Raw genomic sequence first — 23,705 nt, forward strand, 5'->3', positions numbered from 1 at the left:
GTAGGACCTTTCGGGGGGGTTTGGCCATTTCTCCAACTCACAGATGGCCACAAGAGTGGGTCAGGAGACCGAGAGACAGGAGAAAGCTGTGAGAAGGGGCAGGGAGCAGCAGGAGCCCTTCTTGATTTAGCAGGGCCTCAGCGCCACGCATTCTCCACTCAGACTTTTCTTGCCTTAAAATACCAAAAACATTGCCTTATAAAATAAATACCAAAAATATTGTCCTAAGATACCAAAAATATATAAAATACGACCTCCAATACATTGTCCCTTCCTGCCACCTCCCCCCGCAATGCACCCTGCCTGTCCTGGGGCCCCTCCAGCCAGCCGGAGCCCTGCGCGCTGGGCGTTCCTTCAGCACAGCCTGCACTAATTTTAGCCGTGAAGAGATGTTTGGGTTGGGAGCAGGAAAGCCCATCCCAGAGGCCATGGGATAAAGCAGCGCCGCAGTACAGTAACATTAAACCAGGGTCCAGAGCTGGAGCCCCGCGGGGATGCTGGAAGGGGACAAATTCTGTCCCCACCTCGCCCAGGAACGCCTGGACCAGCGCTCAGCGCCAGGTTGTGCAGAGCCACACGGCTGCTTTTAACCCAATGGCATCTTCCTGCATTAGGCCTAAGCCATTCCTTGTGGTCTGAGTGATCCTGGGAGGAAACAGCAAAGCAGCAGGCGATATTAAAGCTTCTCAAGTTCGCGCTCTCCGGCATCTCTCAGCCAGCCTGGGGATTGCACAAGCTGAAGTTCAGCGACTCCGTGCCAAGCGGTGATGTTCCCCAGCACAGGAGGGAACCAATCTGAAGATTCTTCTCCACAAAACATTTTCGGAGAGAAACGTCATCTCTGAAACCCTATAAACAAACCAGCTTCCACACGACTGAAGGGAGAGCTATAAAAGGAGAGTTTGGGAAAAACACCACTAATGGGCGGTGATTCACATGGTGCCGGTCAGACTGCATTTCTGTAATTTCTGTTCCTTGGGGATGCTGGCCTGCAATTTTCAGAGCACAGAGCAATGTGGAGGCAGCCTGGCCAGATGTGGATGAGCAGATGCAGAGCAGCAAGCAGGGCCCAGCCCTCCTGGAGGTGTTTGCCCACCGTGAGCTGCCCCACACAGACAGGGCTTGCTGAGAGCAACACTGAAGCCCAGGTGACCACCAGCAAAATGCACTGGATTATCCCAAACCCCACTGAGATCTCTGCCCTCAGCTCCTGACAAGCTGGATACACGGAAAAAATGGTTTGGTGCAAGAGATGAGCCACAGCAGAGAGCAAATCCTCTCTGGAGGCAGTGGTGAGAGGAGCACCAGGCAGGGAGAGGGGGAAATGTTTCACCCAGCGGGTCCTGGCCCGGCTCCTGCCCTGCCTGTGTTGTGCTGGACGATGGCAGCAGGAGCTGTTTGCTCAGGTGCTCTAGGAGCAGAGACAAAGATGTGCCCGAGGCATCTGCTGCATCTGCACCGTGTTTTCTTTGGGAACAGCAGAGCACAAAACCCCCGGCCAGGCAGCTGCACGAGAAACTAATCGCTTCTAATCTGGTTAGAAAACTTCAGCCCCTGGGGAAACACAGCACAGCTTTCCGTGAGCCTGGCAGGAGAGCCCACTGGATGTCAGGTTTAGAAGAAATAAATTAAATTTGTATTAGGGTCTGCAATCACTTCTCTGCTTGGAGAGGCTATTTCGGAGAGCGGAGGAGTAATAACCTGCGAGGAGGTGAAATCCTCAGCAGAGGTGCGGGTCCTCCGTGCACCGAAATGGCCCCATTACCAGGAACATAGTTCCAGCAAGATCAGCTCTTATTGGGCTCCAATTTTTGCTTTATTCTCTTTCAGAAGATCTGTTTCTCCAACATGCCATCTCAGACAGCAATAAAACATTATGAGCTGCTGCTCTGTGCTGCACACTGCGACTTTTACGAGCAGCAACGCAGAGATCCCAGAGAGCCTTTGTACAAATGTGAGCTGGCGCTGTAACTCAAATCCCAGGGAACTCACGATTTAATCAGACCAACATAAAACAGGGGAGCCGTGCGGGGACCCTGCTCGCATCCCAGCCCAGCTGCCTTCTTTTTCATAAAAATCATTGCCTTCCCTAGCCCGCACGCGGAGCGGCTGGCCATAACCATCAGCAAAGGGGATGCTCCATGCAGGGGAGCCAGAGTCCTGCTGCCCCGGGGCACCTCCTGCCCCCAGGGACACAGCAGGAGGCAGGGAGCAGCGCTGTCAGCGCACCCAGCCCAGCACCGTGAGCCTGCCAGCTCTGCCCTGCACAGCCCAGCGCCCTGTGGCTGCTGAGGCACGTTGGCCCTTGGCTCTTCTTCACGTTCCCATTTTTAGCCGTGGTTTCCAGCGCTGTTCTACCAGCGGCAGCTGTCACAGCAGGGCTGCTGGTCTGGCTCCACGTCCCCAGGAACGAATCCCTCCCTGCCCTGAGCTGCAGCAGGTCCCCTCCCCGCGCTGGCGGAGCTGCTGGGCCACTGTAAAGTGAGCCAAAAACCTTCTCTCGGCCTCCCCGCCTTCAAAGCAGCCTCAGAGCACGTCGTGGGAGGTTTCTGCGTTGCTTCTTTGAAAAGCTGTTTGAGGTCAGGCTGACTCAGGGCTTCCCAAAAGGCAACAACTCGCATTGTCTGGGCGCAGGGCGAGAGCCACCAAGCGCCGCCCGGCCTGCTGGGGCCAGCACCGGGGCCGGGGGGAGGTAGGTGCTTTCTGCACACGCAGAGCCAGACTTTGATCAGTTATCCCAAAATTCAACTGCAAACCACAGCCCTCAGCGTGCCAGCAGCCTTGTCCCCGGTGGGCGGGCGTTCTGGGAACCTGCGTGTGCTCCCGGGAAGCGAGGAGGGGACAGGGACGCGCCTGTGGCTGCCCACGCACCACAGCAGCTTCTCGGCTTTGCTTGGCAGGTATTGCCTGCATCTCCCACAGCCCTGCAAGGCTGGAGGAGGCCGGCTGTGGTGTGCAAGGAGCCCCCCACACAGCACCAAGGGTCAGCCAGCCACCCCTCCGGGCTAGCTGGGGGGGAAACGGGTCAGAAAGCAGCTGCCCAGCCCTGGGAAGTCCTGCGCTCACAGCACTGGGGAGCTGATTTCTGCACCTCCTCCACAGGATGTGCTGCGTGCTGCGGTGCTGAGCCCTCGGCCACGGGGTCGGCTCCCCCCTGCCCTGCCACCATCCCCCCCAGGGAAGGAAGCAGCAGCTCCGGGGGGCAGAGGCAGGGACGGATGGGAGGCAGCTCCAGGCTGTTCCCAAAACAGTGCCACTGATCCCCATCTGATAAAGAACTGCAGCCCCACAGCTGGGGATGCTGCAAAGAGAGATGTTTGCCCGAGCCCTGACCCACCTGCTGCTCCATCACCTGCACCCCCATGAAATAAAATCCAGGAGCCAATGTGCAGTGGATGCTGAGCACTGTGCACTGCAGGGCAGCATGGAGCTCTGGCCCCATCCTTGCTCCATCCTCACTGCACCCCCCGCAGCACACGTGGCCTTGCTGCTGGAGCCCAGCAAGCCAGGAGGTGAGGGCAGTCCTGGAGCCCCACTGCACAGCCCCAGCCTGGGTCTGGGCCCAGCAGCTTCCCCCAGCAGGTCCCAAAGAGCTGTCTGCATGGAACACTACCGAAACGTTTATTGAGAGTGTGGAGCAGCCGGGCACACTGGGGACCTCCACAGCCGACCACACACTGGGGGGGCTTCCATCCATCCATCCATGCATCCATCCAGAGGTGCATGCCTCAGAACATCTGCTCCGGGGCACAGGCTGAGCGTGGATGTTTCCTTCGGTGACACCGTGCAGCATGGCCCTGGGACAGGCAGGCTCTGGGTGCTCAGCAGGTGAGATGAAGAAATCCAGCACCGGTTACTGAGCCAGCAGCTGGGAGATGCCACAACTGGAAGGGGGGCTGCTCTCCTTCATGCTCTACCTTGGGATTCGGCTCCTGTCGCTGCAGCTCCCTGGGACCACAGGCCTGCCCCTCACTGCTGCCGAAATCCTTTTGGGGCAACAGGGACCTGAGAGTGGCTGCACGCAGTTCCAGGAGCGAGTGCTTGCACACACCACTTCCACAGCATAGAAAAATAAATAAATGGGCTTTTATCTCACAGGGAGGAACTTCATTTAAAAGGTGCTTCCTAGGCCTCTCTGCAGATGGGGGAGCAACCCCTGCTCCCCCCAGCAGATGCTGTAGCTGCTCCTGGGGGCTCCCTGCTGCGCTGTCCCCGCAGCGTGCAGGGGAAGGGGCTCCCTCGCCATGGGCACCCCGCAGCTTTCCTGCTCCTGCTTTCCATCTGCATCTGCCTCCGTGGGTGGGCAGCAGCCCCTCGCCCACCAGCCGTGCCCCTGTCCTGCAGGTCAGCATTTACTTGGCACCGCAGTCTGGACACTTCTATTTTTACAGGACAGGAGCCGCAGGTGCGAGGCGAGGTGGCTCGGAGCTGGTGCATCCATCGCTGGGAGCACCGGGCAGAGCCACTGCCGGCCACCTCCAGCCACCTCCCTCGCCCCAGCCAGGGCAGGGGCACTTTGAAGGTGCCACATTTTCAGTCTGGGCAGTGGCAGGTCCCCAGCAGTGAGGGCAGGCGGAGGTGTGGGGGCACACAGCTGCTGGCACGTCTCGCCCTGGCAGCAGCACAGTGAGGGGGTCGGTGCCGGCCGGCGCAGCCGTGTGGGTTCCAGCCCGGCCTTAGTCGTTCTCGCTCTGCAAGGGAGAGAGCACGGGGTCAGGTGCTGAGCCCAGGCTGGATGCATCCCCTCTCCATACACACAGCCCCGCCAGCCTCACCTCCATTTTGCTGTATATCCAACTGAGGAGCTTCGTCACACGCGTGTAGACCCCCGGCTTGTTCTTCTGGCCACATCCCGTGCCCCAGCTCGTCACCCCGGCCACGTACCAGCGGCCGTTGTCCTCGCAGACCAGGGGCCCTCCGCTGTCACCCTGGCAGAGGGGGGCAGAAAGGTGAGGAGAAGCAGGCAGCTCTGCCCCGTGTTCCCTGACACGGACCCTGTGCCCCCGGCTCACCTGGCACGCATCCTTCCCCCCCTGCAGGTACCCAGCGCACATCATGCGTGGGGTCAGGTACCCCTCGTACACCTTGTCGCTGTTGCAGATCTTGTAGTCAATGAGCTTCACCTCGGCCTCCCGCAGCTTTGGGGAGGTGTTTTCTGCAAGGCAGAGGAGCAATGGGGCAGGGTGAGCCTCGTCCCCTCATTGCCCCCAGGCCCCTCCGACCACAGCAGAACTGTGCTCACTCCTTGCAGGTGCTGAGGTGCACAGGACCACTCTGTGGCACAGCCAGCATCCTCCCTCACCTTCGTTCTCCCTGGTCTTCCCGAAGCCGGTGATGAAGCAGGACCTGCCCGTCTGGAATCGCTGGCCGTGCATGGGGAGGCAGGCCGGGCGCACCTGGGCTGGAGGGAGGCGTGATGAAAACCAGGCGAGGAGAGAGGGGTGAGTCAGCCGGGAGCAAAATAACAGCCGTAGTCACCAGCCCTGCAGCTAGGGAGGAGCGTGGGGTGCAGGAAATGCTCCCCTCCACACCGACCCCGGCCGTGCAGCCCACACAGGGCACCACGAGTGGCACGGCAGAGCCCCACAGACCCCCAGCTCCCTCTGCCCCCAGCCCAGAGCCATCGGAGAGCCTCACCTGAGAGCGTCAGCGGCCGGGAGAGCTTCATGAGAGCGATGTCGTAGTCGTCGTGGTCATCACTGTAGTTGGAGTTGATGATGACCTGGGAGACGGGGATGCCCTCCGTGTGCTGCTTCAGGTCCGAGACCCCCCCGTACACCTTCCAGTCATCCAGGATCTTCATGCTGTTCCTGGGGGATGGGGAAATCAGCAGGGGGTGAGACGTGGGGGGCACGGGGCTGTGCCCAGCCCAGCAGCAGGGCTGCGGGCACCCAGCAGCACTCACATGAAGAAGCAGTGCGCGGCGGTGAGCACCCACTGCGCGCCGATGATGGTGCCGCCGCAGATGTGGACGGGCCCGTACTGCACGCTGACCTGCCACGGCCACTTGCTCACCGAGGTTTCCTTCCCTCCGATGATCCTCCCCAAAATCCGCTGCCCGCAGGCTGGATGGGAAAGCAAAGGGCTCAGAGAGGGGGCGAGCCCCAGGGGATGCACGCCACAGGTCCCCCCCCCCATGGTGCTTGGTGGCCCAGCAGACACCGTGCGACTGCAATCCTCCTCCCTTTTTTTTTTGGAAACTGCCCCGTTTGCCCAACCCATTGCAAAAACAGCAGGATGAGGCTCCCCCAAGTGTCTGTTCGGCCTTGCCTGCCCTTGTCCTTGCGCCCGGCCGGCCAGCTCGCTTACTTGTGCATCGCAGGGAGACGTACTTCCCCGTGAGACACTGGGAGCTGTGGGACAGAAGAGGGGGAATCGGATTCAGCCCCAGCCCCAGCACAGCCCTGAGGCACTTGGGCAGGGCAGGGGCTGCTCGCTACCTGTTGAGGCTCTGCTGGATGGTGTCGCGCTCGTTTGTCACCGTGAGGCTCTTGCCGGCGACGTGCAGGGGGACGTATTCTGTCTGCGATGCACTGGGAGGAGAGAGGAGAGAGGCGGTGAGACCACAGCGCTGGACAAAGCCCTCCTGGGTGAAACGAGGCTGGGGTGAAGAGGGTGGGAGGAATTACTTCTGAAAGCCCAGCTGCCGGCAGGTCTTTCTGGAGAAGGACTCGTTCCAGGCGCTGCTGCACACCGGCAGCCACTGGCTCTCGGTGCTGGAGTAGACGTGGAGCAGGGACTGGTCGGCCCCGAACCGCACTGCGGGGACGGAGCAGGGGGGTCAGAGATACCCAGCACCAAGGGGCTGCCCCTTCCCGTGCCACCTCCCCGTCCCCGCTGCCTCACCGCAGCCCAGCTCGTCGCTCCTCTGCGAGCAGTCGACGATGCCGTTGCAGCGCACGGGGCTGTCCTTGCAGCTCTCGGCGGGCTCCTTGTACACGATGCCCGTCTGCGACCGCCAGAACATAACTGCAGGCAGGCACAGGGGCGTGAGGCTGGGACCCACCGCGGGCAAGGTGCGGTGAGCCCACCCAGATGGGGTCAGGAACATGCACCAGGCCTCCCAGCAGCATGGGTGCAGGGCTGCTGCTCGAGCCAGGCTGCGTTCTCCAGGGCCGAGGAAGGGCCCCGAGCACCCCCCAGAGCCCACCCAGCAGTAATTTGGCTGCACGCCTCTCGCCCCACTTCTCCTTGGCTCCCCCGGGGAGGCTGCGCTCAGCTTGCAGTGAGCAGAACGCAAAAAGCAGCAGGGCTGCGTGGGGCCAGCCACTTCCCTGGAAAGCTGCGCTCCCTCCTGTCCGCCAGATGTCAGGAAAACTCAGAAAATGGGCAGCGTGCGTCTCCCTGCTCGCCTGCCAGCCCTCCCAGCCTGCCCTCCAGCGGGATGCACACCGTGCACAGCCCCGAGCGCGTTGGCTGAGGGCTGCGGGAGAGATCCCTGCCCGACGGTGCTGCCCAGAGCCCCCTCTCTGAGCTCTTTCAGCCCCCAGGAGCTCACTCACACAGCAGGATGAGGGCGACGAGCAGCACGATGAGGACGGAGACGCAGAAGATGAGCGCAAGCCGCCGCTGGCTCATGCAGGGAGCTCTGAACATCGAGGATCCTAGCGGCAGGATAGAGGCCGGGTCGGGGGGAGCCACAGCCTCCCTGGAACACCCAGACCATGCTGTCCCCCCAGCACCCCTGACACCCCCCCAGCATCACCAGCCGGTGCCAGCGGTGGGCACAGGGATGTATTTTCTGCCTCCCTCCCTCCCTGGGGGGACCGGGCAAGGGGCAGCCCCAGGCCAGAGAGGCCAGGGGTGACCCTCAGCACCGTCGTCTTACGTGTGCTCTCACAGGTCGTGCAGGGGGCCGGGGCCGGGCCGGACTCTGGGCTGTAGGGCTTGAAGCTAATGCCAAGGACGTTCTCTCGAGGCTGCGGAGGTCGGATGCTGAAGATGCTGCTGGCTGCAGAGGCATGGAGGCTGGGAGGGATGCTGCTGGGCGGTGCCGTGGTCTGCGAGCAGAGGACACCGCTGTGGCAGCGACTGGCACCCGCTGGGGTGTCCCCAGGGCTGCCACCCGCTGCCCAAACCAAAAACAAAGTCCATTCAGAGCCGAGCTGCCCAGCACCGCCAACCTTCGCCACGGGTGGATATTCACCCACGGCACCGTGGGGAGCACGGGGAGGGACTGTGGAGGGGCCTCTTCCTGCACCCCATCTGGGAAGGCTGAAAAACTCCCTGCCACAGAGCTCAGCCCCCTGGGGAGGCTGCTGGCCAAATTTTCCCAGCTGATAGCTTCAATCAGAGCAATCAAGTGGGTGTTTGGCACTGGGGCAGTCACACCGTGGCCCAGTTCCACGGGGCTAGTGCCCCAATTTATGCATCTATCTTTAATTAGCCATTTGAAAAATACACTGCAATTTCCAACTGTCATTTAGTAATAGTTAATAATCGGTGTTTTCCAAGCCCTGAAACGTCCTGCACCCTGGAATGCTGTTCTGCCGTTGTGTCACTCCCGATCTGTGAATTCACAAAAGAAAATGTATTTGTTTCCTCTCCGCCACGTATTCTCCTCCGGGAGCTCCCCCAGTTTTGATCAGCTCCGTGAGCAGGAGCCTCACGTTTCCCTCTAGAGTCCTGCTGTGTGCACAGCCCACCACAAGCACCGTTTCCTCTGCCGTCATCCTCTCATTTATAAAATCCCGGGCACATTTTTGGTGACAAGCCGTGGCCGTGTGCCTTACGGACGTGCAGAGGACAGGGTCAGCCGGAGCAGGGCAGTGACGGGCTGGCCGGTGCACAGCTCCCTGCAGGCTGCTGCGTGCCTCCTCCCCGCCTCACCGAGCCGTGACCACTGCTGGCACTGTGCTGGTTGAGGGAGGCCGGCCGTAAACAAGAACCAGATAGAATTTAGACCACGTTGTCCCACAGAAGAGGGGGACAAAGCAGATCCAGAGCCTGCATTTGTTGGCAGCAGAGCGCAGCCAGCTCAGGGACCCAAGCCCCCAGCCTAGGGTGCCGCTGTGCCTGTCAGGAGGTGGGATAAACACACCCCTCCGAGTCTCCCTCTGCTTTCTGGCCCCGCAGATGCAGGAGATCACCTTTCCCTCTGAGCAGAAAACAACCCCAGCAAGAAGCACCTGGGAGAGGGACAGCGCGGTGGTGGCAGAGCTCCAGGTGCCACCGTCACTGCCACCCTGTCCCCCTTTCCAGCTGGGTTTTCCCTGCCCTCCCGTTTCCTGCTGGGAGCCCAGGGCCCTAATGAGCACGTCGGGAGCCTGCTCAGGCTCGTGCTTTGTAAATACGGCTGTGCCCTTCCTTGCAATGCGGCGCTGTCACTTCCTGGGCATTATCCCCTGAGTCACGCACCCGGCGTGGCCACACGCTGCCCGCACGGGGTCTGCCACGGCTGCCCCGCGCTGAAAACCGTGGTGGTGGAGGGGGAAACCCTGAACAGCACTTTCGTGCCTGCTCTGAGCTGTGGCACAGCACCCAGGGCAGCCCAGCAGGAGCACCCAGCCCTGCCGGCACAGACCGGGGCCGCGGCACCGCACTGCTAACGCCTCCCGGCCGCCCAGAGCCACCTCCCTGCTCAGCATCACCCACCCCTCGGCCACAGCACGCCGGGAGGTGCTCAGCCTGCAGCCAAAATCCACTGCTCCCCGTGGCAGAATTTCACAGCAGCTCCGGGTGCAAGGCAGGGACACCAGCACTGCACTGCGGGGTTCTCTGGGTGAGTCCTGGGCTGGTTTTCCTGAGCAGCCCTGCTGGTGGGATGCAGGCTCTTGCAGAAAGTTTTGCACCATGAAAAATTCCTGGGCAGCCTTGCACCTGCTGTCAGAAAGCATGGCCAACTCAGCAGGCAAGGCTGAGCTGCAGCAGGTCCTGCACTGCACAAATAAAACGAACAGCAAGTGCCAGAAACCCTTCCCAGAAAAAGCTTTTCCCACGCATCAGTGGGGTTTTTGTAAAAACCCACGGTACCTCTTCCAGCTACCGCCACATATCTGGTATTTTGCACGTCTCCTGCCGCAGGTGTAACGTTGCAGTTATCAGATGAGCAGGATCACAGTGCTGGGAAGGACAGAGCTCGCCATTGCACCAGAAACAACCCCAATTCACCAGGGGCCAGCTCTGCTGGGTGCTAAAGCACCTCCAGCTCGGGGTGAGAAGCATTCCAGCTCAGCACCGACACCCACTGCAGCTCCAACTGCTCCTGTTGCTGCTGAGCAGGCAGCACGTGCCCTTTCTTACACTTGGGTGAACGATCAGCTACCGATTTCCTCAACAGTCTAAAGTCCAATTACTATTATTTCTTCTTTGAGCTCTATCAGAGGAGCTAACAAAAGTTTTATCAGGGCTCCCAGCAACCAGCACAACTGGTTACTGCTGGGTGGCCACCGGCACAGAGAGCAAACAGCAGCGGCTTTACAGGGATGATTTTTCTGCCAAGGAGCGTGTGCTGCCCCGACAAGCGAGCTGTAGCTGCTGCCCACAAAGCCTTTACTCATCCTTTGCTGCCTTTTGAATAAAAGTCAGACTCGGAGCAGCACCCCTCTCACACGTGCGGCTGTGGTTTGAGCCATTTTTTTTTTTTCTGACGTCCTCGCTGCAAATGTTCCACCGTCTGCGAGAGCTTTTCGCGCTGTTGTGGCTTTTAGCCTAAAAGTCAGGCAGACGAAGGAGAGCCGGTGATTTCCGTGCTGGGGTGCAAGCAGAGGTGGGGGCCCGGGAGTGCCCCAGCAGGGACCCAGCTCTGCCCCTTGCACGGCGAGAGGGAATCGTGCCTGGCCGCACACAGCCCACGGGGCAGCCTGCGCACACACACAGCACCTCCTTCCTTCTCCACTCAGCTCTGAGCAGAGCTGTGGAAAGCACCCCAGCCTCAGGCACGAGCCCTGGGGCCATCCACCCCTTCTGGGGGAGCCCAGACCCTGCTCGCCGGGGGATGGGGCCACCAAACTCACGCCAGGCTGCAGATCCCCGGGGAAAGGCAGGCGGGAGGCTCAGCACCCAGGTGCGATGGGGAAGGAAGGGAGGGAAGCGAGAGCAATCAGCTGCAGTTTCGGAGTGGGAGGGAGAGTGGAAGCACCGGCGGTGTTGCAACAGGAGCCGAGGCCCAGCAGCATCCTGGAGGAGCATCAGGGTTGAGCAGCCACGCAGAAAAACAAAGCATCAACCCAAGCAGCAAGAGGCCCAGCTTAAATAAGCTGCAGGGAGCTGCCTGAATGGGCGATCATCTTTCCTAGCTGAGCCCTCCTGCCACTTCTCACAACCCCTCCCTGCTGCCCAGACCCTGCTGCCTGCAGGGAATCGCCTTCCACCTGTCAGGGGGGTGCTGATTTTCTGTGCCAGCTCAGCTCGGCAAGGGAACAACGGCGACATTGTCCCCGTGCACCTGGGAGCAGCCCTCCCGAGCCTGCAGGTGCCTCTGGTCCCCTCGCAGCACCGTGCTCCTGCACAGGGCTCCGTGTTTCCAGCCTGGGAAAACCCAAATCCGAGCTGTGTCCCCCCCCCAGCTCACTGCTCACCCCCCAGCTGTGGGATCCAGGTGCCGCAGAGGGGCCACGCAGTGGGGAATGAAATCTGGAAGCATGCAGGGGGCATTTTGCAAGTGTGGATGACAAGCTGTGCCGACTGAGTCAGCCCAATTGGGCCAGGGACAGGTCACCTTGTGCCAGAGAGCGCAGCCCTTCAGGCAGAGATCAGAAAATGTTGCAGGGGGTGAGTAATCGCTGCTCACCCCATTCCACAGGTGGGCAAACTGAGGCACGGGCAGCTGAAGTGCCTCTCCTGCAGTTACGGAGCTGAGGGTGCTACCCAGGGCTCCCGATGGCACATTTAATCCACACCACTGATCCCAGGCGGCCCAGGGATGCCCAGAACTGGGCAATTTCCCCCACGTGCAGGCATCCACATCCCAGCCTCACCAAGAAACCATCGGCTGCCTGCTCTTGGTGCCGCTGTCAGACAGAACCGTGCAGCAAAACAGTGCTGGAGGCGGGCAAGCCTGAGCTCGGGGCCTCGGCAAAAGGACAGGGCTGCAGGCTGCCCGGCACGAGAACGAGCTCAGGATGCGGCCGCGGCCTCTCCCCATGCTCCAGGCTGCCTCTGAGGCACCCGGTGCCGGGGGGCAGGAGCAGGGTGACCTCTCCTGCGGGTGCTGCCTCCCCTCCAGCCCCGTCCCTGAGGCTCTGCACGCTCGGGCTGGTGCTGGCGCAGCCGCAGCACTCGGTGCACTAATTACCCAGCACCGCGCCTGGGCGGGCTGAGCCCCGTGCCGGCCGGGGATGTTTTCCCCATGACGGGATGCTCGTTGCACCCCGGCGAGGCCCAGCAGCCGAAACCGAGCCGACCCTGAGCGACCCGACCTGTAAAGAGTGAGGGGAAAACTGCCGGGAGAGTGGCTCAGGGAGGGCAGCCGGGGCCACCCGAGCGCTGCCACCAAAACGCTGAGGGCTCAGGAGAGTGTGGCCCCTGCAGGTGTCATTCCAGCCCACCAGGCTGCCACCAGCCGGTCCCCGTCCTCCACAAGGCACCCGAGGCACAGACCCCTCCTGGCTGGACTAGCAGCGGGGCTGAGGGTCCCTGACACCCCCTCCGACAGCACAGGGCTTGTGCCGGGGATGCTGGTGGCTGCCATCCTCCTCCTCCTCCTCCCTCAGCGTACCCGAGCCCCCGAGGGCAGCTCTTCGCACTCCTTCCCCCCCCGTGCCCGTGCCTTACCGACGAGGTTTTCCCTTCCATGGGCCGCTGCGGGGCTGGGCTGGGGTCAGAGCTGCGGCACAGCCATCCTTCGGCGCGCAGCGCGGCGCCAAGTCAGGTGCGCGGGGACGGGGCAGGAGCTGTTTGGCGAGCGGGCTCGTACGTCAGTGCCAGCGCCAGGAGGGAAACCAGTCGGACCTGCCCGGCTCCACCGCTGCCTCTTTCCCAACTGCTGCAGGCACGGCGTGCAAAACACCTGCCTCTGCTCCCCGGGGAGGAACCGGCCTCGGCCACAGGCCAGGGTGCTGCTGAGGGCTGGCCCCGGGGGAGTGCGGATGCCCACCGGGCACCCCAGGCATCGGGACTGCCACCAGCTCCTCGCTGCTCTCCCGGCTGCTGCCTGCCCCATCCTCCGTCCCCGTGCGTCCTCTCCTGCCCTTGCTGAGCGCTGGGAGCACCGGCTGGGGACAGGAGGGGGTGCACGGCCCTGCCAAAAACCCACTCCTGTGTCCCAGTGACCAGGCAGTCAGAACGCCGTGTTGCAAGGGCTGTGGGATGCCACCTCGTTTCTCTCGAGGCTTTTTCACTCATCTGCTGGTGGAGCGATGCTCTCAACTTGTGCATGGAAAAAGCAACGGTCTTTGGTTTCCTCTGTGGGTGCAGGCTTGGAGATGCTTTGCTTTACCCAGAACGCACATTTGGGGTAAACAGGAACACAAAATCTGGATGGAAGGGAAGAAGACCCAGCTCAGCTGGGTGCTCCCTGACATCCAGGGGGGGCCGGGCTGAGGGAGCAGCACCAAGGCCAGCTGCACATTGGCCTCGGTGCGGGATGCAGGAGCCCAGGGGCCAGCCCCTCATCCCTCAGTGCCATGTCCCCAGCTCCAGCTGCCCCAGCACTGGGCACAGAGGGGATCAAGGAGGCCGTGGGGAGCCTGTACCTGGATCCCTGATGCTCGGAGCTGCTCCATGGTCTCTGCTCCCCACCACACAGCAGGGAGGAACGATGCTGCAGGTCCCAAAGGTGCTTTACGTGCCCCACACTGCTCCCAGCCCCAGCCAGGGTGCGCAGCCTTGGCTGGAAGAGGTCAGTGTGAGAAAAACCAGCGCTGTCTTTTCCAGGCACATTTCTCCTAGCATTATTCATAGCATAAATCCCTTATTCATCTGGCTCCCCACCCACACGTGCTCTTAGGAAGTGCGGCAAACAACCAGGGCCACCCAAGCTTGGAGGATGCTAAGCTACAAAGCCCCCTTGATTCCACAGCCCTCATGGTAGGGTTGGGACCCGACTCCCTGCTTGATCTCCCCCTGACCGTGCAGGACTGGCAGCATTTTGCCTGCTTTTTGCAGCCCCCCAGTGCCTTCCAGTGCTCTGCCCTGCTGTGTGAAGGCAGGAGAGGTGCTTCCCTGTGGGAGCTGAGCTGGCCCCAGTGCCCTCGCACCAGGCACCTCCTCTTCTGAAGAGCGGCTCCGAAATGAGCTCTGTGGCAGCTCCAGGAATGATGCCTTGCTGTTTTTACTACAAAGTCACCTACAGAAAGCAAGTTACAGAGAAGTGTGCACCTGGGCTTGACCCCGGCAACCTTGTGTTAAATGCCACGCTCACAGCCAGCACCCTGCTGCCGAAATCCCCGCACCTTCTTGCTGCTGGGGGCCCTGCTGCAGCCTCCCTGCCCCAGCCAACACTTTTTATACTGTTAATAATGCACGGGGAGAGCCCGAGGCTGCTCTGCTCCCTGCTCTGACTTCGAAGCCTGAGGGAACCGGGGAAGTAAGGGGGAAATGCTGCTCTCCCCATGGCAGTGCTGTGCCGGCACAGGACCAGTCCTGCAGAGGTGGGCTCGGTGCTCACAGCCCCCTTGGAGCGGTGCTGAGGGTGCGAGCAGTGGAGCTGGGCAGGAGCAGGGCACCTGCAGCTCCCAGTCCCTGCCAGGAACCTCGCTGCCTCTCCCGGCAGGTTCTGGAGAAAGCCCTGCAGTGCGGCTCTGACTCAGGTGATTTCCAGGTTATTAAAAACACTGCTAATTCTACGCAAAGCTTAGTCAATTATTTTGAAGATAAAAAGGAAACTCAGCAGCGTTCTCGGGCGCTGGTTAGACCCACAAACTCAAAACCTCTCCGCCCCTCACTGAAAATGGGGGCTGCTCTTTTCTGTTCGCGCTCTGGTTTCATCGCAGCTCCGGTGGTCAGCAGCCCCCGGGGCGAGCGCAGAGCTCAGCTGTGGTTTTCTCAAGGTGCCTTGAGCCGGGGAGGGGCTGAGCAGCCCCAGCACAGCGTGCTGCTGCAGGACAGGATGCCTGGGATGTCACAGAGCATTCGGCAGGGGAGAGGAAAGCAGCAGCAGGATGAGCATCCCCAGCAGCATCCCCCTGCGTCCTGCCGCGGCTCCTGGCAGCGCTGAGCACCGGGGCTGTGCTGCTCACCGTGTCAGAGCGAGCCTCCAGCAGGGCTGTCACTTCTCCTCAGCCTGTTTCATTTTCCCCTAAACCATCAACCATTTCTCCTCTCAGCCCCGGCTCCACTGCCTCTTTTCCACCAGGCTCCCTCCTTCCTCATTTTTTGGTCCCGCTGCTTTTGTTTTTCATTCCTTCGCATGAAACATAAGCTGTGGCTTGCGTGGGCCGGGCCGCACTTCATCTCGGGACTTCGAAATTCTGTCTCAGCCAGATTTGACTCAGGAGCGGGTTGTGGGGTCACAGGGCATCAGCTGCTCTCCAGAACAGAACAAAGCCGAGCTGGGTGAAGAGAGAGAGAACAGAGCAGCGCCTGGCCGGGCTGTGTGCTCCTTGAAGCCCTTGGGCTTCGCAGGAAGGATGAGTCAGGGCCAGGCTGTGCTCAGAGGCAGGGCAGAAAGCAGAGGGCTCCTGCTCAGGAGTTTCAGACGGCTCCGAGGAGCCAGCCCCCTGTGCCTGCAGGGGAGCCACAGCTCTGCACCTTGCCGTGGTGGCCGCGGTGCTCTCAGTTTCTCTTGCTCTGTTTCTCTCTGTCCTTTCCACGTATCCCCCAGCGGGAAATTCCTCTCCACAAGGCAGAGCACTCCCGGCACGAGGGCCCCTGGGTTCGCGCAGGCCCCAGGACAGCCCTCAGGCTCTTGTACTGCCTGCCAGGAGGCAAAGCAGAGGGCTTGTGGCCAAGCAGCCGGCTCAGCTCCTGACCCCCGAGGGTCACCAGCCGGCAGGACACGGCCTCGGGGCCCTGCAGTGTCACGGGTGGATGGGGCCGTGGCTGACAGCTGATGGGGCCCCGAGGACAGTTCAAGGGCCTCAAAGCTGGCCGTGCCCTGGCCACCACACGTAGGCGTTTCCAGGACACACAGCGGCCACGGGGCTGTCCCTCAGCCCCAGAAGTGGGCAAAACGAAGCAGGAGGGCAGGGGCTGAGCCCAGGGGAAGGGAAAGTGAGGGCCATCTCCTGGGGACAGCAGCTCTGAGCTGGGACCTGGCTGGCTTCGGCTGCTGTGGGGCCAGGACTTGGCACAGGGGACCCCACAGGGCTGCTACTGTGCTCGGTAAGGTCCCTGGGCACGATGCCTGCCCTCTGGGCTCTGCTTTGCAGCTCTAATTTAGTACCAAGGAGGCAGAGGCAGACACATGATGCACTCCTGTTCTCCCTTTCTTGGTGCTGTGCTGCTTTCTTCGGAAAAGCCCTGCGAGCCCTGCTCCTCGGGGCTGGGGGCAGGAAATGCCCAGCCTGGGCTGCAGGCTCACGGTGCCTGAGTGGGTGGACAGTGAAGAAAAGTGGAAGTCGCTGCACTCTGACTTTCCTCCCACTGCGCTAACGCCTCCGAGACGTCACTGAGCCAGCCTCCGGGGGAAAAACAAGCGCTCGCAGCCTGCCGGAGCAGAGCTCAGCACCCCGCTCACCAGCACAGCACCCGCAGAGGATGCGGAGCCGGCATGGCCCCCTGCGCCACCGCAGCACTGGCCCTGTGCGTGGCCCTGCTCCTCGCCTGGCCGACACACGGTGAGTTCCCAAAAAACCCCGAGCCCCACGCTCCCGGGGGCCGCTCCGTGCCCCCCACCCCGAGCCCGTGGCAATGGGGACTGAGACGTGGCAAGGCACGGGGGTGGGTGGCGGGGGGAGATGCTGCGATAGGGACCTGCGGAGCGGGTGTGATTTCGGGAGGTCAGAGCCCACAGCCTCCTTCCACCCAGGGACCCTGCTTGGCCCTCGCCTTTTCTTTTCCTGATTTATGAGCCTGAAGCCTTCATTAGTGCTCCAGCAGCAGCCTCACTGATTACTGCCACCCGTTCAGCCGCGGGGCTGTTAACGTGCGCTCTGCGGGCGCCTGGCTGTTTGCTGGCAGACGGCGGCTGCTGAGGAAGCGAGCAGAGAGAGGGTGACAGATGTTATCGAGCGGTGTTTTGCTGCCAGGTGACAATACTGAAATTCAGGCAGGAGGTGTGAAAAAGTCTATTTTTCTTTCCAGGCAGTAGATGAGCAAAACAGGAAGGCTGAATCCAAACAGAGAGCGTGCTGGCAGGCAGCGGTCAGGGGGCTCCTCTCTGGGGCGAGGAAAGCCCCGAGGTGCTCTCGGCTGCAGGAGGGGAAGAGAAAGAGGGGGGATGAGCAAATGCTGAAGTGTGGGACAGAAATGGGCAAACCCCTGCCTGGGCCTGAGCCTGCAGCATTTCGGGGGGTGGGTGGACACCCAGGGTCGAGGTCCAGGTGAACCGCAGAGGTGGCCCCAGCTGGGAGCCCTCGGGGCAGCCTCGCCTGATGCCATCGGTCCCGCAGGTGAGATGCTGTCGAAACCCACGGCCGTACGCTATGACACGGAGGTGGCATATCACCTGCTGCGGTGGGAGCCGGGACACGACGCCCCCAGCAATGTCAGCTACGAAGTGGAGCACAAAGTGTGAGTACGGTGACCTGGGACATAGGGGTTGTCTGCCCGGGATCAGTACCAGCGGCAGTAGCCAGCACCACACAGCACCACGCTCACCCCAGGCGCTTCTCCCGGCAGCTACGGCACCAATTTCTCCTGGATGGCCATCCCAAACTGCATGAGGATCCAGGAGCTCAGCTGCGACCTCACGTACTACACCCTGGACCCCGAGCGGCGCTATTTCTCACGGGTGCGAGCCGTGTCCGGGAACCGCACGTCCCTGTGGCAGAGGAGCAGCTCTTTCTCCCCGAGGGAAGGTAGGTGGAGGGCACGGGGCCAGCCTGCTTTGGGAGAGATGAGAGCATGGGGGCAATGTCCTTGTGGCTTCCTGCAGGGCAGCTGGTCCGTGGGGTGGGTTGGGATGGGGCAAAGCTCAGGATGGGTGGCAGCACAGCAGCACCAGGCTGTGCAGGAGCTCCGAGAGCAGCAGACAGGAGACAACCCTGACCCGCTCTTTAAAATCCCTCATCTCCAGCCAGCCTGCGTCTGTCAGGCCAGAGCCTCTCCGTGCTGGGCAACAGCATCCACATGCAGCTGCAGATGTTGTTCAGGGTGGGGAACCACACCGTTCGCTACGAGGACATACAGAAGCACGCGAGGCGCTACAAGGTGTACATCAGGAGGACGCAGGACAACCTCACGGTGAGATGAGTTGCTGCTCCCCTGGGGTCCTCAGCCTGCAGGCGAGCGTGGGGACCCTCCCTCCCATGCGGTGCAGCTCAAGTTGGAAGACTTTTAAAAGTTTGATTTATTTTGTAAAGTACAGTCCTCCATAAATTTCAATATTGAGCCAGAAATTATAGCCACGTTTTACCATAGATATATGTAAACGTGTTAGATGTGTTTTACCTCGGAATGTTTTACCATAGTGGGTGCTCCGGCTCTCGTGGGGGTTTGGGGTCTAGCTGCTATCAGCAGCTTTGCTAAGGGACCTTGCCCAGGGGATGGAGGAGGAGGGAGGAGAGCCGCAGCCCCAGCCCTGCCATGGGAGCTCTCAGGTACCAGCCCGCTCTCTCGTTGCAGTACGAATTTCTGGAGACCACCTCGGAGTTCCACATCCCCGACCTCGTCTGGGACACCGAGTACTGCGTCAGCGTGGAGCCCGATGTGGCCAGCCGGGCCATCCGCGCCGTGCGCACCCCCGAGCAGTGCGTCACCATCGGCAAGAGACACAGTACGTGGGGGAGCAGGGGACGGGGTGCCTCGCGGGACACTGAGCCCCCTCAGCCCCGAGCCCCGGAGAAGGGGTCTGTGCCCACCGCAGGGCGATGTGAGCCACAGACGCCGTGGTTCCCACCTCACCGAGGCACGGCTTCTCTTGCAGGGCGCGCAGAGCTCGTTTTGAACATCCTCAGCACCATCCTGATCATCCTCTTCCTTTCGTGCTTCCTGGGGGCTGTGCTGGCCTGCATGTACATAAGGAAATCTGTGAGGCCGCCGTCCGTCCTGGTAAGGCAGCCGGGCACGCAGGCACCCTTTGTGGCTGGAGCAGGGGTGCTGGCTTGGGCAGTGGTTGGGCGCGGGGACAAAGTGAGGCTCACTCCCCTCTTTTCTCTCCCTCGCAGAAGAATTTCATAAAGCAGAGCTCGCTCTGGGTGGAGCAGGAGTCCTTGTCCTCGGGGATCACGGACGCAGACCCCGTCCAGCAGCTGTTCCTGTGCCACAAGGAGCCCCAGCAGCCTGGCACCCCCAGCAGCACCGGCACAGCCCAGCCACCCCTGGACACGGGCAGCGAGCTGCTGGCATGGCCCGAGGGCTGGACACAGCTCCTGGGGCTGGCGGGGAGCAGGGACTGCAGCTGCACCAGCACTGACAGCGGCATCTGCCTGCACACCTCCTCTTCCTCCTCATCCTCTTCTTCCTCCTCCTCTTCCTCTTCCTCCTCCAAGCTGAGCCACCCCGAGGGCTGGGGCTACAAGCAGCAGCTGCCCGTGGGCAATGACAGTGGCGTGGGCCTGGAGAGCAGCCTCCAACACCCCGCCAGCAGCCTCGTGGATGCTGGGCACGGAGGCGAGCCCAGCCTTGGCCCCGCTGCGGGGCAGGACAGCCCACAAGAGGTGGAGTTTCGTGGGTACCTGCAGCAGTCCAAGGGCACGGTGGAGCCAAGGCAGGAGCAGAGCGATGGGGTGTCCCCCTCAGGATGTGCAGGATCCCCGTGGGGCCCGGCTGGCACCGACGTTGTGCTGGACGTGGACTGCTCTGAGCTGGCTGTGGCCAAAGGGTACCTGAAGCAGTCCTCTCCGCAGCCTCCCCGCAGCCACGCACTGGACCTTGCTGCCCCGGGGACATCTCAGGAGCCCCCTGCCTGGGACTGCTGCAGCCAGCTGGGGCCCCAAGCCCCCTCTCTGCTGAGCTATGGGGCTCCGGTTATTTCCCCGGCCTCCAAAGCCAGCCCTGAACTCCTGAAGATCCCCTTCGACCCGAGCATCTTCAACACTGACCTCCTGGGGACGCTGGTCACCTCCAACCTCGGCACCAACGACTGGCTCACGCTGCAGATCGACCCCCTGAGCGTGCTCGACGGGGGCAGCAAGGACAGCCGCCTGTGAGCCGTGCCACCAGCCCCGGCCCATCTACCTCCTCCACCACTGCCCCTCGGGAGCAGCCACTCCGATAAGCTACCGCTGACCCCTGAATGTCGACGCCCCGGCACGGACTCCCCCGGGACCGCCACTTCTGCTCCTTCTGGGGCTGCTTCCCAGCAAGGAGCAGCCCCCGTGCGCCCACCCAGCCAGCCCCAGGTGACACTAAGGGGACACGGGGACAGGCTGTGCTGCAAGGGCTCCGTCTGCCCCTCTGGCGGCTGCAGGACGCGTGCTGCTGTCACCTGAGCCCAGCCAGGGCGGCCCCGCGCAGCTCTGTGCTCACTGTCCGGCCACTTCTCGTACAGATGTTATTTATTCTATTTAAGTTGTAAATAGAGAAGGGAAGAAGTGTTGGTTATTTGCTCCATTCGTCGTTCGTCCCCTTCTAAGGCTTTCTGCCTTCAGGTGGCATCCTCCCCCAGCGGACAAGGGCAGCGTGTTTCGCCTTGCACAGGGAAGTGTTTGCACACCAGAACTAGGCAAAGGCGAGCAAAGCCAGCCCAGCTGGAGCTTCACACCCCTCTGAGGACCAGGGCAGCTTTCCCAAAGGAGCGTGTTGCCCTGGAAGCTGCAGCAAAACAGGGCCCTGAGCACCTTGTGGTGCTTTTACAGGGGACGTGGTGCAGGGGAGAGGCAGAAGGCAGGACCACCTCCAAGGTAGGGCAGAGCAAGCCTAGAATTTGGGTGTGTGTGTGGGAACAGCTTCTCTGTGAGAGTGGAAACAAGTGCGAAATGGGGGGACTTACCGCAGGCTACCTTCACCTACTGCCAGGTCACCGGAAAGTTTTTCCAAAGACACCTCGTTTCCCAGAAAGCTCACTGCGGGATAGTCCCTCGTGGCGATGTAAACCCAGCTCGGAGTACTTTTTCCAGGTGAAAACCTGACTCACCGCAGTTCGAACATTGCTGATGCCCTGCTGCTTCCTTCTGTGCCTGGTGCTCATCGCCCCTGTCTGAGATGCGCCCCTGCTGCCCGGGCAGCTCTGCCACCCGCTGCAGGGGACCAGATGCTGCCACCCCCCCCCCCATCCACTCCTCCTCCCATTTCCACGTTATTTTCCTTGAGGTATTTTTGGGGTTGGGGTTTTTGCTTTTTTTCTTTCCTTTTTTTTTTTTTTTTTCTTCAACACTTCCTCTGAAAAACGTAGTCATCAGAACCCGGCGTGACTTTTTTTACACTCCTGACGTCAAGCCCTGTGGCCGGATCCAGGGCTGCGCCGGGTGCTGCCGGTTCCTGCTCGCCGTGAGAGGCTCCAGCTGGCAGCACCCAGGGGCCGAGGGACGCAGCAATTCCCCCCCTGGTGAGCGGCTGGGGCTCTCCTTTCAGTGAGACGGATGAGCTTGCCAGAAACCCACACACCCCGGCTTTGGTCGCTGAGAGCACGTTGGTCCCGCTGAGTGTGAAAGCTCCGGGCACTCACATTTTCCTTGCTGAAGTCACAGCCCGACACGCAGAGGATGTTCTTCTCCGAATCCCTCTGCAGGAGGTTTTTTCCTCCCTCCCCTGCTCCATGCAGCATGTGGCGCAGCACCTCGGCCCGGGGGTGGGGGCTGCACCTGAGAAAGCACCTTTCCTCCCCACGCAAACATTTCCAGAGCGTTCGCAATAGCGTGGCACAAAGCCACCGGCACTTCACGGGAGCAAACCCTGCGAGGAGAAGCCTGGGGGAGGAGAAGAAAGGGGAAAGGCTGAGGGGTCTGCCCAGGACGTGTCCATCCGTCCCACCGCCTGCTGCCCATGGCACAAGCAGCAAGAGACTGGGATCCGTGCCCCAGGACGGAGGGGAGGCACGGCCATCTCGTGCGGCCCCGTTCCTGGTGCTGTGCTGAGCCGTGCCCTGCTCAGGTCTCACCCAGGGAAGGGGAGAGCTGAGCTGCCCCCAGGCTCCCACAGCCACCCCTCGGCCCCTCCAGGCCGCTTTCTTCCCACCCATGACCTCATCCCCTGTGGTTTTGGTCCCCTTGCCCCCTCTCACGCCAGGGTGCAGGCTGGGGCTCCCCGCCCAGCTCTCGCTGGTTTCCCTACGTGCAGCCACACGGTCCCCGGGGTTTCTCTACTCTCCTTGTCCTTCCAAGAAAATGATTCATAAAAAAACATTCAGAAACGCCTCCCATGAGGGTTGCAGAGCATGTTGGCACAGGGTGCTGTGCTGGGCACCCCCTGGGAACCCGGCTGGATGTGTGCCCACACAACGGGGGCTATGAGGACATGGGCACGCAGCGCACGCACGGTGGGACAGGAGCCATGTGTCTTGGCCTCTTCTTACCGAGATGCCACCAGGCCATGGGCACTGATCCCCATCCCACAGTGGGCTCACGGTGTGCCAGGCATGGCCCAGAGCTGTCCCATACAGCCCTGGGGACCTGTCCTGCTGTGCCCGAGCTCCCCTGGTGCCAGGCTGCTGCTCCCCATGTGAGCCACACCAGAAAGCCACAAGGCAACCCACAGGGGCTTTCTGACGTGTTCGCTCACAGGGTCAGTGCAGATGGCAGAAATTTCCACATTGGCTCAGATATTTGGCTGAGGGAAACGCGAAGCAGTCTCATTTCCTTGTGCGTTTTCCCCTATTGCACAAAGCCAGCCCTTTCTGCGGCACCGGGCTCTGCAGTTCCTCGCCCTTCTGCAGCCCTGCTCCACCTGGGACGTCTGAGCCACGGGGACCGTGGGGACAATTTCCTTCTCTTTGGGTGCTCGGGGTGAAGCAGAGCCCTGTTTTCTCCACTTCAAGCAAGGGGAGGCCGAGCCCGTGCCCCGACCCCAGGAGAGCAGCTGGCACCTTTCAGCTCTCCCCATGGCTGGGGAGGAGACCGCAGCTGCGGGGAGCAGATGAAGAAGCTCTGTAGAACAGAAACTGCTCTGTTCCAATTTTGGTAGAAATCCAGCATATCTGGGGGCAGTTTTTTGAAGAACTGAGAACAGAGGAACTCCCCCACGGCTGCTTTTGGTTGCTTTTTCTGTGGTCGCTGGCAGTGGGGATGAGACAGCGGGGGGGAAGCAGCCAGGGCCGCGCTGGCATGGGGAGTACACGTGCTGCAGCCCCGGACCCCTTTGCCCCCGGCCACGAGCCCGTTCAAAGTCCCACAGGGTACAGGGACAGCATTGCAGGGCTGTCCCAGCCAGGGGTGGCACAATGAGAGCCCAAAGCACCCAGCTGCACCCTGTGGGCACCCTGCTGATCCCAAAAGCTGTGGGAGGGGGCAGCCAGGGAACCTCCCCCTTGCCCTGCAGCAGCACGGGGAGCTCGCCGCACAGGCAGCAGAGCGCTGCGGCATGGGCCAAAGCCTGCAAGGAGAGAAATAAAACCAGAGCTCAGGGAAAACCCCTGATGCCCCACAGGCTCAGGGAGGACTTTCGGAGGAAAAACCTTGGGACTATCCCAGGGAAAGCCACAGCTGGGACTACAAGAGGGGAAGGAGGCAGTGGGGCGCAGCAATTCTCACCCAGCACCCAAACACCGCTGGCCGCACAGCCCCGTGCACGCTGTGGGTGGGCTCTGCAGGGCAGCCACGGGGCCACGATGCTGCAGGGGGGTCACA

General features: G+C 61.6%; 2 protein-coding genes across 2 annotated transcripts; one reads left to right on the plus strand and one right to left on the minus strand.

Moving 5' to 3' along the window:
• Positions 1-4,568: 4,568 nt before the first annotated feature.
• TMPRSS13 (transmembrane serine protease 13) lies at positions 4,569-12,752 on the minus strand. The gene is made up of 13 exons (XM_084301596.1): positions 12,715-12,752; positions 7,829-8,000; positions 7,503-7,604; positions 6,847-6,969; positions 6,630-6,759; positions 6,441-6,533; positions 6,310-6,353; positions 5,906-6,065; positions 5,638-5,810; positions 5,303-5,401; positions 5,013-5,155; positions 4,776-4,928; positions 4,569-4,691 (listed from the first exon to the last, which is right to left on the minus strand). The coding sequence occupies exons 1-13, from the start codon at positions 12,733-12,735 to the stop codon at positions 4,677-4,679; spliced, it is 1,428 nt and encodes a 475-aa protein (XP_084157722.1). The 5' UTR covers positions 12,736-12,752; the 3' UTR covers positions 4,569-4,676.
• A 3,811-nt stretch (positions 12,753-16,563) lies between these two features.
• On the plus strand, positions 16,564-20,132 carry IL10RA (interleukin 10 receptor subunit alpha; the record flags this gene model as incomplete). Its single annotated transcript, XM_084301554.1, has 7 exons — positions 16,564-16,658; positions 17,433-17,553; positions 17,662-17,840; positions 18,059-18,225; positions 18,607-18,757; positions 18,908-19,032; positions 19,149-20,132. Exons 1-7 carry the CDS (start codon positions 16,592-16,594, stop codon positions 20,130-20,132), a joined length of 1,794 nt encoding a protein of 597 aa, XP_084157680.1. The 5' UTR covers positions 16,564-16,591.
• Positions 20,133-23,705: the final 3,573 nt, after the last annotated feature.

The sequence above is a fragment of the Netta rufina genome (assembly GCF_964035555.1).
Source record: "Netta rufina genome assembly, chromosome: 25".
NCBI classification, from domain to species: domain Eukaryota; kingdom Metazoa; phylum Chordata; class Aves; order Anseriformes; family Anatidae; genus Netta; species Netta rufina.